This window comes from Ranitomeya imitator, chromosome 1 (assembly GCF_032444005.1).
Source record: "Ranitomeya imitator isolate aRanImi1 chromosome 1, aRanImi1.pri, whole genome shotgun sequence".
In the NCBI taxonomy this organism is placed as follows: Eukaryota; Metazoa; Chordata; class Amphibia; order Anura; family Dendrobatidae; genus Ranitomeya; species Ranitomeya imitator.
Genome location: NC_091282.1, coordinates 17,786,894 through 17,803,500, shown reverse-complemented (window position 1 = coordinate 17,803,500; position 16,607 = coordinate 17,786,894). Strand labels below are relative to the sequence as shown.

Genomic DNA, 16,607 nt, shown 5'->3' with positions numbered 1-16,607 from the left:
GAAGCCTGATATGTGGGAAAAGGTTGGAAAGTTCCAGGGGGCCGAATACTTTCGCATGGCACTGTACGTCTTTTCAGCAGTGACCACATCCGGCTGAGTAATGTCCGTGTATTCCGGAGTTTACGACACAGAAATCTATAGTTTACAGTAATTCAAGTAGTAAATGTGAGAAGAAGGTGATTTAGACTAAAGACTACACGAGCTTCTTACAAAAACCGTATAGAACATGTACATGAAGCTGATCTGTGAATGGCGCCTTGGTTTGTGTCTTCTGCTGTCAAACCCCAAGTTGTGCTGAATTGTTTCATCTGTCACATCAGAGGGAAGATCTCATTAGTATTAAAGTGGAGGAAAACCTAGAAGAGGCGATGAGAGGAGGTCAGCCGTGTATGAACGTCGTGAAGGAGGAAACTCCAGATGTTACCACAGGTACGTAATCATGACATTAGCTTTCCATTATTTGTATTAACATTATCAGAAGAGCACATCTCATAACACAAGATCCACCATGTTTAATAGGTGATGTCACAGCTCACCTCCTCCTGTACAGTGACTGATAACACCTCTATATACAGTAGATAACACAAGATCCACCATTCACAATAGGTGATGTCACAGCTCACCTCCTCCTCCTGTATAATGACTGATATCACCTCTATATACAGTAGATAACACAGGATCCACCATTCACAATAGGTGATATCACAGCTCACCTCCTCCTCCTGTACAATGACTGATAACACCTCTATATACAGTAGATAACACAGGATCCACCATTCACAATAGGTGATGTCACAGCTCACCTCCTCCTCCTGTATAATGACTGATATCACCTCTATATACAGTAGATAACACAGGATCCACCATTCACAATAGGTGATGTCACAGCTCACCTCCTCCTCCTGTATAATGACTGATATCACCTCTATATACAGTAGATAACACAGGATCCACCATTCACGAATGGTGATGTCACAGCTCACCTCCTCCTCCTGTACAATGACTGATAACACCTCTATATACAGTAGATAACAGAGAATCCACCATTCACAATAGGTGATATCACAGCTCACCTCCTCCTCCTGTACAATGACTGATAACACCTCTATATACAGTAGATAACACAGGATCCACCATTCACAATAGGTGATATCACAGCTCACCTCCTCCTCCTGTACAATGACTGATAACACCTCTATATACAGTAGATAACACAGGATCCACCATTCACAATAGGTGATGTCACAGCTCACCTCCTCCTCCTGTATAATGACTGATATCACCTCTATATACAGTAGATAACACAGGATCCACCATTCACAATAGGTGATGTCACAGCTCACCTCCTCCTCCTGTATAATGACTGATATCACCTCTATATACAGTAGATAACACAGGATCCACCATTCACAATAGGTGATGTCACAGCTCACCTCCTCCTCCTGTATAATGACTGATATCACCTCTATATACAGTAGATAACACAGGATCCACCATTCACAATAGGTGATGTCACAGCTCACCTCCTCCTCCTGTATAATGACTGATATCACCTCTATATACAGTAGATAACACAGGATCCACCATTCACAATAGGTGATATCACAGCTCACCTCCTCCTGTACAATGACTGATAACACCTCTATATACAGTAGATAACACAGGATCCACCATTCACAATAGGTGATGTCACAGCTCACCTCCTCCTCCTGTATAATGACTGATATCACCTCTATATACAGTAGATAACACAGGATCCACCATTCACGAATGGTGATGTCACAGCTCACCTCCTCCTCCTGTACAATGACTGATAACACCTCCATATACAGTAGATAATACAGGATCCATCATTCACAATAGGTGATATAACAGCTCACCTACTCCTCCTGTATAATGACTGATAGTACCTTAGTATATCACACAGGATCCACCATTCCCTTAGGCAGAGGCGTAGCTAGAGCTTTTGCCGCCCGGGGCTGCTCCCGAGTTTGGCGCCCCCCCCCCCCCGCGCTCAATACACACAGTTTACCAAAATAAATAATAATACTATATACAAGGGACAAATACCGCCTCACCATGACCAGATCACATATTACCACCACTTGGTGACCAAATAGCACATACAAGGGACAAATACCACAACACCATTTCCAGACCACATATTACCACCACATAGTGACTGAGTACCACAATACTGATCAGTATTAAAAAAACAAAAAACACAATACTATCACCATAAGTGCCAGTATTCACAGGAGATCTGTACTTAGTATGCAGTGTCTGTGTAGAGGTAATACAGTGATCACTGGTGGTATTATACACAGGAGCTCTGTATATAATGTATAGGTAATACAGTGATCACTGGTGACATTGTACACAGGAGCTCTGTATATAGTATACAGTGTGTAGTGTCAGTGTATAGGTAACACTGACTCACCAGTGACGTCTCTAGGTGAAGTCCTTCATTCATCTTTCATCCAGCACAGACCGCCATCATTTCTCCCAGCCAGCACTCGTTTCTGCAGGAAATAACACTGTTATCTCGAGCTCCGCTTGCAGAACACATTACTTAATTTTTAACAACTTCTACATTACACCACATGAAGAAAAAAAGGCGATATAGTGTCACTCTGCACAGTAACAGGACCGCCCCCCCCCCCCCCACCCCCCATTTAAAACAGTATACTCAAAAAATAAAATGCATCACTGCAGTAGTAACATCCCTTAATTACCCCCTATGGTAATACTATTCCCCACCCTGGCCCCGTTTATCTCATTCCTGGCTCCAGCCATATGTTCTCGCATCCTGCCCTCATGAGTATCCATCCTACACCATATGATCTCCCCATCCTGCCCCATCTGTCTCCATCGTATCCATCCTGCCCCATGATCCAATCCTGCCCCGTGTCTTTCATTCTGCCCCGTGTCTCCAATCATGCCCCGTATCTACATTCTGCCCATGCCTCAAGTCCTGCCCCCAGTGTGTCCAGCAATCTGCCCCAGTGTGTCCAGCAATCTGCCCCAGTGTGTCCAGCATATTACCCCCAGCGTGTCCAGCAATCTGCCCCAGCGTGTCCAGCAATCTGCCCCAGCGTGCCCAGCAATCGCCCCCAGCGTGTCCAGCATTGCCCCCAGCGTGCCCAGCAATCGCCCCCAGCGTGTCCAGCATTGCCCCCAGCGTGTCCAGCATTGCCCCCAGCGTGTCCAGCATTGCCCCCAGCGTGTCCAGCATTGCCCCCAGCGTGTCCAGCATTGCCCCAGCGTGTCCAGCATTGCCCCCAGCGTGTCCAGCAATCTGCCCCAGGGTCTCCAGCATAGCCCCAGTCTGTCCAGAAATCTGCCCCAGTCTGTCCAGAAATTTGCCCCAGGGTCTCCAGCATTGCCCCCAGACAGACAGTCAGAGAAGGAAAAAAAAAAAGTAAAATCCTCACCTCTCCCGTTCCCAGCGCAGGTCCGGTGCACTCAACATCTCTCCGTCCCTGCGCGCTCAGGACAGAGGCTGAGCGCGCAGTGATGACGTCATCGCACCCTCTGCCCTGAGACGTCGCAGAGTCAGAGGGCGCTGAAGACGCTGCAGCTACCGCGCAGCCGCAGGAACCAGGAGAGGTGAGTATTGGCGCTGGCGGGGGGCCCGAAGATTTAAAGGGCACACATCTTTTTTTTTTTTTTTCCCTCCTCCTGCAGCGCCGGCCGCGGCCCGGTGACCCGCCCCCCTCGCACCCCCCTTCCTACGCCACTGCCCTTAGGATAATTGTTGTTTGAAAGAAGAAATTCCTCCTCATTTTCAGCTTTTTAGCAGAGGCCGGAAGGTTCTGATGTAAAATTGATATTTGAAACTGTCCATAATTCCCTCCACCTTGACTAAAACCCCAGTTCCAGCTGCCCATAAACAGCCCCAAATCATAATGCTGCCTCCACCATACCTCACTGTGGAGATGGTGTTCTTTTGATGATGTGCAGTGTCGGATTTGCGCTGAACAAACCTTTTGGGATTATGGCAAAAAAGTTCAACCTTTTAGAACACGTTTCCCTCATGCCTTTGGCAGCCATGATGGAGAGTTTGGCAGAACATCGCTGGGTTTGCATGTTTTTCTCTGTAAGGAAAGGCTTCTGTCTCCTACCCCACACATATGAAGACTGCGGGAGATTGTCACATGCAGGACACAGCCAGGGCTGGCCAGAAATTCCTGCAGCTCCTTTAATGTTGCCGTCGGCCTCTTGCATTCACCCAGACCAATTTTCTTCTTGCCTCTTCCTCAGTTTTTGAGGGACGTCTAGTTCTAGGTAATATTCCAGTCATGCCACTTCTCAATTAATGTCGTTTACGTTACAAAACCCTGGAATTATAACATGGGTGTAGCGTTTTTGGCTACAGTCTTCTGGCTGCCATTAAAGATATATGGAGGTCATGTAATTAATAATAATCTTTATTTTTATATAGCACTAACATTCCGCAGCGCTTTACAGTTTTGCGCACATTTTCATCGCTGTCCCCGATGGGGCTCACAATCTAAATTCCTTTTCAGTATGTCTTTAGAATGTGGGAGGAAACCGGAGAACCCGGAGGAAACCCACGCAAACACAGGGAGAACATACAAACTCTTTGCAGATGTTGTCCTTGGTGGGAGTTGAACCAAGGACGCCAGCGCTGCAGTGCTAACCACTGCGCCACCGTGCTGCCCATAATTAGTCCTTTTGTATGTTTACCACAGATGGATCCAGGAGGAGGAATCCACCAGAGAGATGTCCCCGTCCTCTGTGTCCCCAGGACTGTCCGGAGGAGAATCACAACATCCCGGAGGATCATCAGGTAGATGACACTGAAGCCCCCACAACATCTGACCATGAAGTGATGGGACCTGAGCTCATCTTACATTTTTCTTTTTTAGGGTGAAGATCTGATTGATATTAAGGTTGAGGTTAAAGATGAAGTAGAAGAGACAATGGATATATGGGCCGATCAGCAGGGTGAGGAGGGGAGACTGTCATGTCTGTTCTGTGGTCACCGACTACTACTCGCATCATCTCATCATCACATGACACAATCTATTCCATCACTGTGTGTCTCCACAGGTGGATCCAGGAGGATAAATCCACCAGAGAGATGTCCCCGTCCTCTGTGTCCCCAGGACTGTCCGGAGGAGAATCACAACATCCCGGAGGATCATCAGGTAGACGGTGCTGAGCCCTGTACCGGATCTGTATATGGGGGGACATTTCTGATCGAGGTCATAGATGTCATAAGTTCTGGTGGATCTTCCTGACCTTAGACCATATTATTGTGCCTCGGTTATCAATGATGAGAAAAACCTATACGTCTTTTCAGCAGTGACCACATCCGGCTGAGTAATGTCCGTGTATTCCGGAGTTTACGACACAGAAATCTATAGTTTACAGTAATTCAAGTAGTAAATGTGAGAAGATGGTGATTTAGACTAAAGACTACACGAGCTTCTTACAAAAACCGTATAGAACATGTACATGAAGCTGATCTGTGAATGGCGCCTTGGTTTGTGTCTTCTGCTGTCAAACCCCAAGTTGTGCTGAATTGTTTCATCTGTCACATCAGAGGGAAGATCTCATTAGTATTAAAGTGGAGGAAAACCTAGAAGAGGCGATGAGAGGAGGTCAGCCGTGTATGAACGTCGTGAAGGAGGAAACTCCAGATGTTACCACAGGTACGTAATCATGACATTAGGTTTCCATTATTTGTATTAACATTATCAGAAGAGCACATCTCATAACACAAGATCCACCATGTTTAATAGGTGATGTCACAGCTCACCTCCTCCTGTACAGTGACTGATAACACCTCTATATACAGTAGATAACACAAGATCCACCATTCACAATAGGTGATGTCACAGCTCACCTCCTCCTGTACAGTGACTGATAACACCTCTATATACAGTAGATAACACAGGATCCACCATTCACAATAGGTGATGTCACAGCTCACCTCCTCCTCCTGTACAGTGACTGATAACACCTCTATATACAGTAGATAACACAGGATCCACCATTCACAATAGGTGATGTCACAGCTCACCTCCTCCTCCTGTACAATGACTGATGCAGTTATATGAAGAAGTTTGGGCACCCCTATTAATCTTAAGCTTAATGTTTTATGAAAATTGTTTTTTTTGGCAACAGCTATTTCAGTTTCATATATCTAATAACTGTTGGACACAGTAATGTTTCTGCCTTGAAATGAGGTTTATTGTACTAACAGAAAATGTGCAATTTGCATTCAAACAAAATTTGACAGGTGCATAAGTATGGGCACCCTTATCATTTTCTTGTTTTAAATACTCCTACCTACTTTTTACTGACTTACTAAAGCACTTTTTTTGGTTTTCTAACCTCATTGAGCTTTGAACTTCATAGCCAGGTGTATGCAATCATGAGAAAAGCTACTTAAAGTGGCCACTTGCAAGTTGTTCTCCTGTTTGAATCTCCTTTGAAGAGTGGCATCATGGGTTCCTCAAAACAACTGTCTAATGATCTGAAAACAAAGATTATTCAACATAGTTGTTCAGGGGAAGGATACAAAAATCTGTCTCAGAGATTTACCCTGTCAATTTCCACTGTGAGGAACATAGTAAGGAAATGGAAGAACACAGGTACAGTTCTTGTTAAGGCCAGAAGTGGCAGGCCAAGAAAAACATCAGAAAGGCAGAGAAGAAGAATGGTGAGATCAGTCAAGGACAATCCTCAGACCACCTCCAGAGAGCGGCAGCATCAACTTGCTGCAGATGGTGTCACTGTGCATCGGTCAACTATACAACGCACTTTGCACAAGGAGAAGCTGTATGGGAGAGTGATGCGAAAGAAGCCGTTTCTGCAAGCATGCCACAAACAGTCGGCTGAGGTATGCAAAAGCACATTTGGAGGAGCCAATTTATTTTTGGAAGAAGGTCCTGTGGACTGATGAAACCAAGATTGAGTTGTTTGGTCATACAAAAAGGCGTTATGCATGGCGGCCAAAAAACACAGCATTCCAAGAAAAACACTTGCTACCCACAGTAAAATTTGGTGGAGGTTCCATCATGCTTTGGGGCTGTGTGGCCAATGCCGGCACCGGGAATCTTGTTAAAGTTGAGGGACGCATGGATTCCTCTCAGTATCAGCAGATTCTTGACAATAATGTTCATGAATCAGTGACAAAGTTGAAGTTACGCAGGGGATGGTTCTTTCAGCGAGACAATGATCCAAAACACCGCTCCAAATCTACTCAGGCATTCATGCAGAGGAACAATTACACTGTTCTGGAATGGTCATCCCAGTCCCCAGACCTGAATATCATGTGACCCAAGCCTAAGATTAATAGGGGTGCCCAAACTTTTTCATTTAACTGTAATACCTCAATATACGGTAGATAACACTAGATCCACCATTTATAATAGGTGATGTCACAGCTCACCTCCTCCTCCTGTACAATGACTGATAATACCTCAGTATACGGTAGATAACACTGGATCCACCACTCATAATAGGTGATGTCACAGCTCACTATCGCGCTACACAGGGGTGAGACAGAGGGTATGGTGAACCCGAGGGTGGACCCTCTTGGTTGCGGCCCCAGAGCCCCCAAGGGCGAGCAATCCTGATGATGCATCCCCTATACAAGGAGTGTTAGGAGCAGGCCCAAGGAGGATGGAACCGCAACTGCTGGAGCCAAAGGGACGACTGGGTAAAGCTGGTAAACAGGAACGCTGAAGGTTAGAGGATGACGAGGTGGTGAGCTGAAAAGGAAACAAAAGTATTAAGTGACGGCAATACTGAGACTATGGAGGCACAGGAGGACAAAAGAAACCAGGAAAAGACGGAGCAAGCACAGAAGAAAGGAGCACTTAGAACCAGACACTGAGAGGGCCTGAGAACGATGCTTAGATGGCAACAACGAAGACTCACAGGCGCGTAAGCGCCAAGCAGAAATACCCGGTGGGCGCCGCCATATTGGAGGCGGGACCACCGGGTCACGACCTCCCAGGAAGTCGAGCGGCGGAGGAGACGCTACGGCGCATGCGCAGACCTCCGACGCGCCGGGAACCAGAAAAGCCGGGCAGAGAAGGACGAGGAGGGACGTCGGGAGCGCGCCGGCCGGACATGTAGCTATCAGTGATCGTGACACCTCCTCCTGTACAATTATTGAGAACACCTCTATATACAGTAGATAATACAGGATCCACCATTCACTATAGATGTCACAGCTCACCTCCTCCTCCTGTACAATGACTGATAACACCTCTATATACAGTAGATAACACAGGATCCACCATTCACTATAGATGTCACAGCTCACCTCCTCCTGTACAATGACTGATAATACCTTAGTATACAGTAGATAACACAGGATCCGCCATTCACAATAGGTGATGTCACAGCTTACCTCCTCCTCCTGTACAATGACTGATAACACCTGTCACGATAACATGAATATACCATGTTTTAGTATCTACCTAAAAGTACATTGGCTTTCCAGATACACACTGTGGGCCCTTCCCCCTCTTTTGTCTGTCTGTGTGTGTAATCCTATACTTCATTTCCCTCCTCCCAAAAAAATTAATATGGCTCTACCCTGCTGCATACAAATCTCCCTACTCCCCTCATTCCCCCCTCCCACCTGGTACTGGTTAATACTGGTATAGGAAGCATGAGCTTATATTTTTCTTGTAAGGATATATATATATATGATTGCACTTACTTGCGGGTTGGGAAATGCTCCGCTTGGCAGCGTATTAACACACAAGACCGTATTTTCTTCTAAAAGTTCAACTGGGTTTATTACTCCATAAACCCCAGTGGCAGAAAACACAAAACAACAATCTTCATAGCATGGCAAAACAAAGTAACAATGTTCACAGCGTGACTCTGTTCCATCAGGACGGTGACCATACCCTCTTGGTCGAGTCCAATATTCAGGCTCGCTCTGGAGCCAAACACACAGTCTGGTATTACCTGCTCGTCAGTGCTGCAGGCTTTCCACTGGCAGTACCACACGGGACCTGTTTCTGGCTCTGCAGATCCTGGTCCTCACCTCGTGCTGTTCAGGGATCCGGTCCTTCTCCCAGGACCTCCCAACACCCTGGTTACTCGGGATCACACAGGTGGCCTGTCCGGGTACAATTCGGGACCTTCATCCCCAGCTGGGACCGTCCAATAACCCAGGTCACCAGTGGCAAAGTCCCACGTGCTCTTCAGGGCTTATCACACCCAACACCGAGGTATCTACCAGGACCTTGCACATGGACCATTCAGGTCCCCTAACTCAGAACATGTGACCCACACTCTGGTCACATTACATACCTTAAAACCACTCCCCTGGGTGGGAGTGTGGATGTGTGGCTAGTTTGTCCCGCCCATCTCGCATAACTAGCCCTGCCAGCCTCCCATTATAGACATACCAAACACTTGTGGGACTATAGGTCCCAGAACACCACATCACTTCAGGCTGGCAGCGCAAAGTCTTCTGCTCTGCGACACGTATCGGCCATTCACAATCCTGCCGGACTTTATCACATTACCACAGTCATGCCTGCGATTGCCATGCATTCCTATGGCCTCAATACGCCTCCGTGCGTATACTGGGGCTGGAGTCCTGGGTTCAAACCCCACCAAGCACAATATCTGCAAAGAGTTTGTATGTTCTCTCCGTGTTTGCGTGGGTTTCCTCCGGGTTCTCCGGTTTCCTCCCACATTCCAAAGACATACAGATAGGGAATTTAGATTGTGAGCCCGTCGGGGACAGTGATGATAATGTGTGCAAACTGTAAAGCGCTGCGGAATATGTTAGCGCTATATAAAAATAAAGATTATTATTAAAAAAAAAAAAAATATATATATATATATATATATATATATACATATATACATATATACATATATACATATATACATATATACATATATACATATATATATATATATATATATATATATATATATATATATATATATATATATATATATATATATATATATATATATATATATATTTATTTATTACAGACAGTCAGTCAGTCATGGCCAGAAGTATTGACACCCCTGTAATTCTGTCAGATAATACTCATTTTCTTCCTGAAAATGATTGCAAACACAAATTATTTTATTATCTTCATTTAAATTTGTCTTAAATGAAAAAACGCGAAAAATTGTCCTAAAGCCAAATTGGATATAATTCCACACCAAACATAAAAAGGGGGTGGACAAAAGTATTGGCACTGTTCGAAAAATCATGTGATGCTTCTCTAATTAGTGTAATTAACAGCACCTGTAACTTACCTGTGGCACCTAACAGGTGTTGGCAATAACTAAATCACACTTGCAGCCAGTTGACATGGATTAAAGTTGACTCAACCTCTGTCCTGTGTCCTTGTGTGTACCACATTGAGCATGGAGAAAAGAAAGAAGACCAAAGAACTGTCTGAGGACTTGAGAAACCAAATTGTGAGGAAGCATGAGCAATCTCAAGGCTACAAGTCCATCTCCAAAGACCTGAATGTTCCTGTGTCTACCGTGCGCAGTGTCATCAAGAAGTGTAAAGCCCACGGCACTGTGGCTAACCTCCCTAGATGTGGACGGAAAAGAAAAATTGACAAGAGATTTCAACGCAAGATTGTTCGGATGTTGGATAAAGAACCTCGACTAACATCCACACAAGTTCAAGCTGCCCTGCAGTCCGAGGGTACAACAGTGTCACCCGTACTATCCGTCGGCATCTGAATGAAAAGGGACTGTATGGTAGGAGACCCAGGAAGACCCCACTTCTTACCCCGAGACATAAAAAAGCCAGGTTGGAGTTTGCCAAAACTTACCTGAAAAAGCCTAAAACGTTTTGGAAGAATGTTCTCTGGTCAGATGAGACAAAAGTAGAGCTTTTCCCGTCTCCCATGACGGCACACCTGAGAGAGGGATCCGCCCAGTCGGGACAGGAAACCTACTGAAATAAAAGGGAGGTACCTCTCCCTCGCTTCAGTTGGGTTTGCTGTCCTGATGGGAACCCTTGTGCTGGAATCACGGCGGTATTTTTTATTTTTGTTTTTGACTGATTTGAAGATCCACTTACCCACTCTCGTCCCGGCACTGGAAGCACAGGCAGAGCGCCTGTATGCCGGCCTTCGGGATGCTGGTAGCGCCGTCCGCAGATCCTTCGGGCTCTTGCGCACGTGCGGGCGTCGGTCCAGCGCAGTCCGAAACTCTGGGGGCCATTCTGCGTCTGCCACGCCGCTCTCCCCCCCTCTGCTGGGCGACTTCCGGCGCGCGGCTGGCGTTCAGCGCAAGGCACGCTGGGAATGGGCGTGCCTTCGTGACGTCAGAGAGGCGCGCCGGATCCAAGATGGCGGCGCCCATGGGATGTAACGCCAGTAATGTTGTACGCTTCCCGGCGGTATACTGGAGGGGGAGAGGAGCGAAATAGTTACCGGAAGAGGCGGGGAGCAATGTGGAAGACCCCTTATTAAGGTGGTGGCTGCACGGATCGCTGCTCATCTTCATACAGATTCCAGAGATGGAAGATCGTATATAGCAGCAGCAGTTATTACAGCAGCAGCAGGAGACCTCATCAGGTGATGCAGCGGCTCATCATCATGCTAAGAAGAATAGCCGCTCGAGTGGAAGGAGCGGCAATCGTCCTAGTCGGACGTCTCAGGACTCTTCATCCTCCAGGAGGAACGTTCCCCGTGCTCCCAGTCCGCCTCAGAATCCGGTACTCTTTATGGTCAGCGGGTGGTGAGTGATCTACGTGAATGTCACCCTGGTGGTAATGGGCTACATTTTCTGTTTACTTGGCAGGCGCCGAGGAAGGCTAGCTCCAAGTCAAAGAATAAGGAATGTGCCCTCTGTAGAGTTCCGTTGCCAGTCCAGTGGCAGAAAAGTCTTTGTGTAGATTGCATCCAAAAGACTATCCAGGAAGAGACCCCTGACTTTGCCTCTAGTCTTAGAGCAATAATCAGAGCAGAAGTACAAGGCTCTGTAAAAGCAGCCCTTAAGAAAAAGGGTAGTAAAAACCCAGAACCAGTTTCGGTTTCCGAGGTTTCTCTTTCTGACGAGGAATGTCAGGAGGAACCATTATCTCCCTGCTCCTCTTCCTCTAAGTCCTCTGGCTCCTCTTCCGATAGTGATGTTGGAGGCCGTCCGTGCTTTCTAACCGAGAACACGGACAAACTAGTAAAAGCCGTTAGAGCTTCAATGGGCCTAAAAGATGAGAAAGCGGCCAAGTCCCTGGAGGACATAATGTTTGGGGGTCTAGAGGAGAAGAGAAAGTGCACCTTTCCAGTTAATTCTAGAGTAAAGGCCCTTATAGAAAAGGAGTGGAGGAAGCCGGAGAAATCGGGTAATCTACCCTCGGCTTCTAAAAGACATTACCCCTTTGAGGAGAGGATTCGGAAACATGGGATAAAGTTCCGAAAATCGATGGTGCGGTAGCTAGATCGTCTAAAAAATCATCCCTTCCCTTAGAAGACTCTGGTGTGTTAATGGATCCCTTAGATAAAATAGCGGATGGATTCCTAAGGCACACCTGGGAAGCGACCGCAGGGGGCTTAAAACCGGCAATTGCAGGGACCTGTGTCTCTCGCTCCCTTATCGTCTGGCTGCAGCAGATAGAGGAGCAACTGAAATCTAAAGCCCCAAGGGATGAAATTTTAACAAATGTAACTTTGGCTAAAGGAGCAGCTGCCTTTATAGCAGATTCTTCGGCAGATTCCGTAAGGCTGGCGGCTAGAGCTGCAAGTTTATCCAACGCGGCTAGACATGCTCTCTGGTTGAAGGGGTGCCCCGGCGATTTACCTTCAAAAAATAGACTTTGTTCTATACCATGTGATGGCCATTTCCTCTTCGGACAAAAATTAGAAGACATTCAAGAGACAGCAGGAGATAGAAAAAAGGGATTTCCTCGCTTTCCTGTGGACTTTAGAAGGCCTTATTTTCGGAGGGGCAAATTTAGTAGGGGCAGCCCCCCGGGAGATAGAAGGAATTGGGATTCAAGAGAAAGGAGAGGTTCTGGATATATGTTTAAACGTCCCTCTACTTCGGCAAAAAAACCCTCCCAATGACGCCAGGCCGGAGGTGGGGGGAAGGCTTTTATCTTTTTTCCCAGCCTGGGTAGACATCTCCCCCAGTCATTGGACTCTGAAGGTCATCAAAGACGGCCTAAAAATAGATTTTGTTTTTCCTCCACGACAAACTTTTGTTTTAACGCCCCAAAGAAAAACCCCGGAGGAGCAGCTAGCCTTGGAAGCAGTGATATTGGAACTGGCATCAAAACGAGTTCTGGTAGAGATCCCGGAAGAAGAGCAGGGAAAAGGTTTTTACTCCCCTCTTTTTCTAATACAAAAAACCGGACAGGTCACTGAGAACCATAGTCAATTTAAAAAAAATCTAAACCAGTCAGTAGTAAATTGCTCCTTCAAAATGGAGTCCGTGAATACAGCAATAAAACTCTTGTTTCCAGGTTGCTTCATGGCAGCCATAGACTTAAAGGACGCCTACTACCACGTCCCAATACATCGGGACTATCAAAAATTCCTAAGGGTAGCAGTTTATGTCCAAGGTTGTCTCAGGCACTATCAATACGCTGCCCTCCCATTCGGCCTGTCTATAGCGCCAAGAATATTCACCAAGCTGATGTCAGAGGTCATGTCCTTCCTCCGCTCTCAGAACGTGGTTATAGTTCCATATCTAGACGACTTCCTTATAATAGGGAACTCAGCAGCACATTGTCTGGCACAAATAAAAGTCATATCGACTCTAGAGCGGTTGGGGTGGAAAATAAATCTCACCAAGTCGAGGTTGACGCCGGAGCTAGTTCAGTCCTTTCTGGGTCTACTTCTGGACTCCAGGCGTCAGCTTTGTCTCCTACCAGAAAACAAGCTGGTCAAAATTCAAAATCTTGTGGAGTCGGCAATTCATCACCCTGTAATGACGTTGAGGAAGGCAATGTCCCTGTTGGGTTCTCTAACGTCCTGTATACCTGCAGTAAGATGGGCGCAGTTCCATCTAAGACAGTTACAGTGGGAGGTCCTGTCAGCACAAAAGTGGTTAAAAGGGCATTTAGAAGGGAAGCTACGCCTTTCATTAGAGGTGACGGATTCCCTAAAATGGTGGGTAGTAAGAGATCATTTGGCGTCGGGAGTCCAGTGGGTAACTCCGATAGAGGAGGTCATCACCACAGACGCAAATGGTACAGGATGGGGGCTCATTTAGGGACTCTCTCAGTTCAGGGATCCTGGTCCCAACTAGAATCACAGCAGGCGTCAAATTTAAGAGAGTTATGGGCTGTAGAGAGAGCTGTAAAACATTTCCTACCCATCCTTCAGGGTCACCATACCAGGGTCATGTCAGACAATCACGCAGTGGTTGCGTATATCAACCACCAAGGAGGGACGAGATCCCCTTCCCTGATGAATTCAGCGTCTGTCCTCATACAAATAGCGGAGCGCCACCTACTATCCCTCTCGGCTCTCCACATAAAGGGAGTCGAGAATACGAAAGCAGATTACCTAAGTCGCAAGATACTGAGACAAGGAGAGTGGTCTTTGAATCCCCAAGTGTTTCAACAGATAGTGCAGGCTTGGGGCTCACCTGTAATAGATTTATTTGCCACTCTAAACAACAGGAAAGTAGAGAGTTTCTGTTCTTTAGACCCGAGAGAGATACCCTTCGCGGTGGATGCTCTTCAAATACAATGGAAGTTCAGTCTCGCGTATGTGTTTCCACCGATAGCGATGATTCCGACAGTAGTAAGGAAGATCAGAATGGAGCAGGCGAGAGTAATTTTGATTGCTCCATTCTGGCCAAAAAGACCTTGGTTCTCCCTCCTGAGACAAATGTCAGTAACCGATCCATGGATCCTGCCAGAAATTCCGGACCTGCTTACTCAGGGTCCAATATGCCACTCTCAAGTGAAGGGCTTCCATCTTGCAGCCTGGAATTTGAGAGGGCATTATTGAGTAGGCGGGGGTTTTCGCCAGGGTCAGTCTCTACCTTGTTGAAAAGTAGAAAGCCAGTAACATCGAGGATTTATGGTAGAACGTGGAAAAAGTTTCTAGATTTTTCAGGGCAACCTTTGGGGGACAAGGCTCCTGTAGGTACTATTCTAGAGTTTTTACAGGCGGGTTTACAACTAGGGTTGGCAACTAATACGCTCAAAGTACAAGTGTCGGCATTAGGAGCCTTGTATAATTGTAATCTGGCCTCCAATAGATGGGTGTCCCGCTTTATAAAATCCTGTAGTAGGTCTAGACCAGTAATAATTCAGAGGGTTCCTCCATGGGATTTAAATCTGGTGTTAGAGGCTCTGACTAGTGATCCATTCGAGCCTTTGCAGGAGTCATCAATAAAAATACTCTTAAAACAGTACTTCTGGTTGCGTTAACATCAGCCCGTAGGGTGAGTGACTTGCAAGCCCTGTCTATCTCCCCTCCTTATACACAGATATTTGATGACCGAGTAGTACTCAGACCAGATCCGGCATATCTGCCAAAAGTAGTACTTAAATTCCATAGAAGCCAGGAGATTGTGTTACCCTCTTTTTGTGATAATCCCAAGAATCCAGGGGAAGAAAAATTTCATACACTGGATGTAAGAAGAGCTATTTTGCAGTACATATCTTTGACTAGTCAGTGGAGGAAAGATCAGTCCTTATTTGTAGCTTTCCAGGGTAGCAGAAAAGGATATGGGGTATCCAAGGGTACTATTGCTAGGTGGATTAGGGAGGCCATTTCCTTATCCTATGCTTCTCGTGGTGCCCCGATCCCTGAAGGCATCAAGGCTCACTCCACCAGAGCTGTGGCTACTTCCTGGGCAGAAAAAGCAGAGGTATTGATTGATCAAATTTGTAAGGCCGCTACCTGGTCCTCACCGTCTACCTTTTTTAGACACTACCGGCTAGATCTATCCTCCTCAACTGACCTTACCTTTGGTAGAAGGGTGCTACAAGCGGTGGTCCCTCCCTAAGGTGTTTCTTTCTCCAAAAATCTCTCAGGTGTGCTGTCCTGGGAGACGGGAAAACACCAAGGTTACTTACTGGTAGCCGGTTTTTCCGGAGCCCATGACAGCACCTGTATATTCCCTCCCTTCTTTTTTTCACCCTTTTGGTGAGCACTTTTTTAGCTGGGTGTTATTTGTTATTATGATGTGGTGGTAGATTGCCATGTGTACTAACCAAGGGGGCCTCTCATGCTCTGAAAACCAACTGAAGCGAGGGAGAGGTACCGCCCTTTTATTTCAGTAGGTTTCCTGTCCCGACTGGGCGGATCCCTCTCTCAGGTGTGCTGTCATGGGCTCCGGAAAAACCGGCTACCAGTAAGTAACCTTGGTGTTTTTGGGCAAAGGCATCAACATAGAGTTTACAGGAGAAAAAAAGAGGCATTCAAAGAAAAGAACACGGTCCCTACAGTCAAACATGGCAGAGGTTCCCTGATGTTTTGGGGTTGCTTTGCTGCCTCTGACACTGGACTGCTTGACCGTGTGCGTGGTATTATGAAGTCTGAAGACTACCAACAAATTTTGCAGCATAATGTAGGGCCCAGTGTGAGAAAGCTGGGTCTCCCTCAGAGGTCATGAGTCTTCCAGCAGGACAATGACCCAAAACACACTTCAAA

The 16,607-nt window shown here is 46.4% G+C and overlaps 1 protein-coding gene across 6 annotated transcripts in view; it reads left to right on the top strand.

Annotated features, from left to right (window-relative positions):
• LOC138658266 (uncharacterized) overlaps positions 1-16,607 on the top strand; it is a 64,318-nt gene that overhangs the window by 19,131 nt on the left and 28,580 nt on the right. For 4 of the 6 annotated variants that reach the window (XM_069745763.1, XM_069745757.1, XM_069745751.1 and 1 more), the window contains 5 exons: positions 321-429; positions 4,716-4,813; positions 4,893-4,971; positions 5,077-5,174; positions 5,573-5,681. In XM_069745763.1, coding sequence (XP_069601864.1) covers positions 321-429; positions 4,716-4,813; positions 4,893-4,971; positions 5,077-5,174; positions 5,573-5,681 — 493 coding nt within the window. The remainder of the gene's footprint in view (positions 1-320; positions 430-4,715; positions 4,814-4,892; positions 4,972-5,076; positions 5,175-5,572; positions 5,682-16,607) is intronic. The other 2 variants (XM_069745768.1, XM_069745766.1) reach the window with 1 other exon arrangement.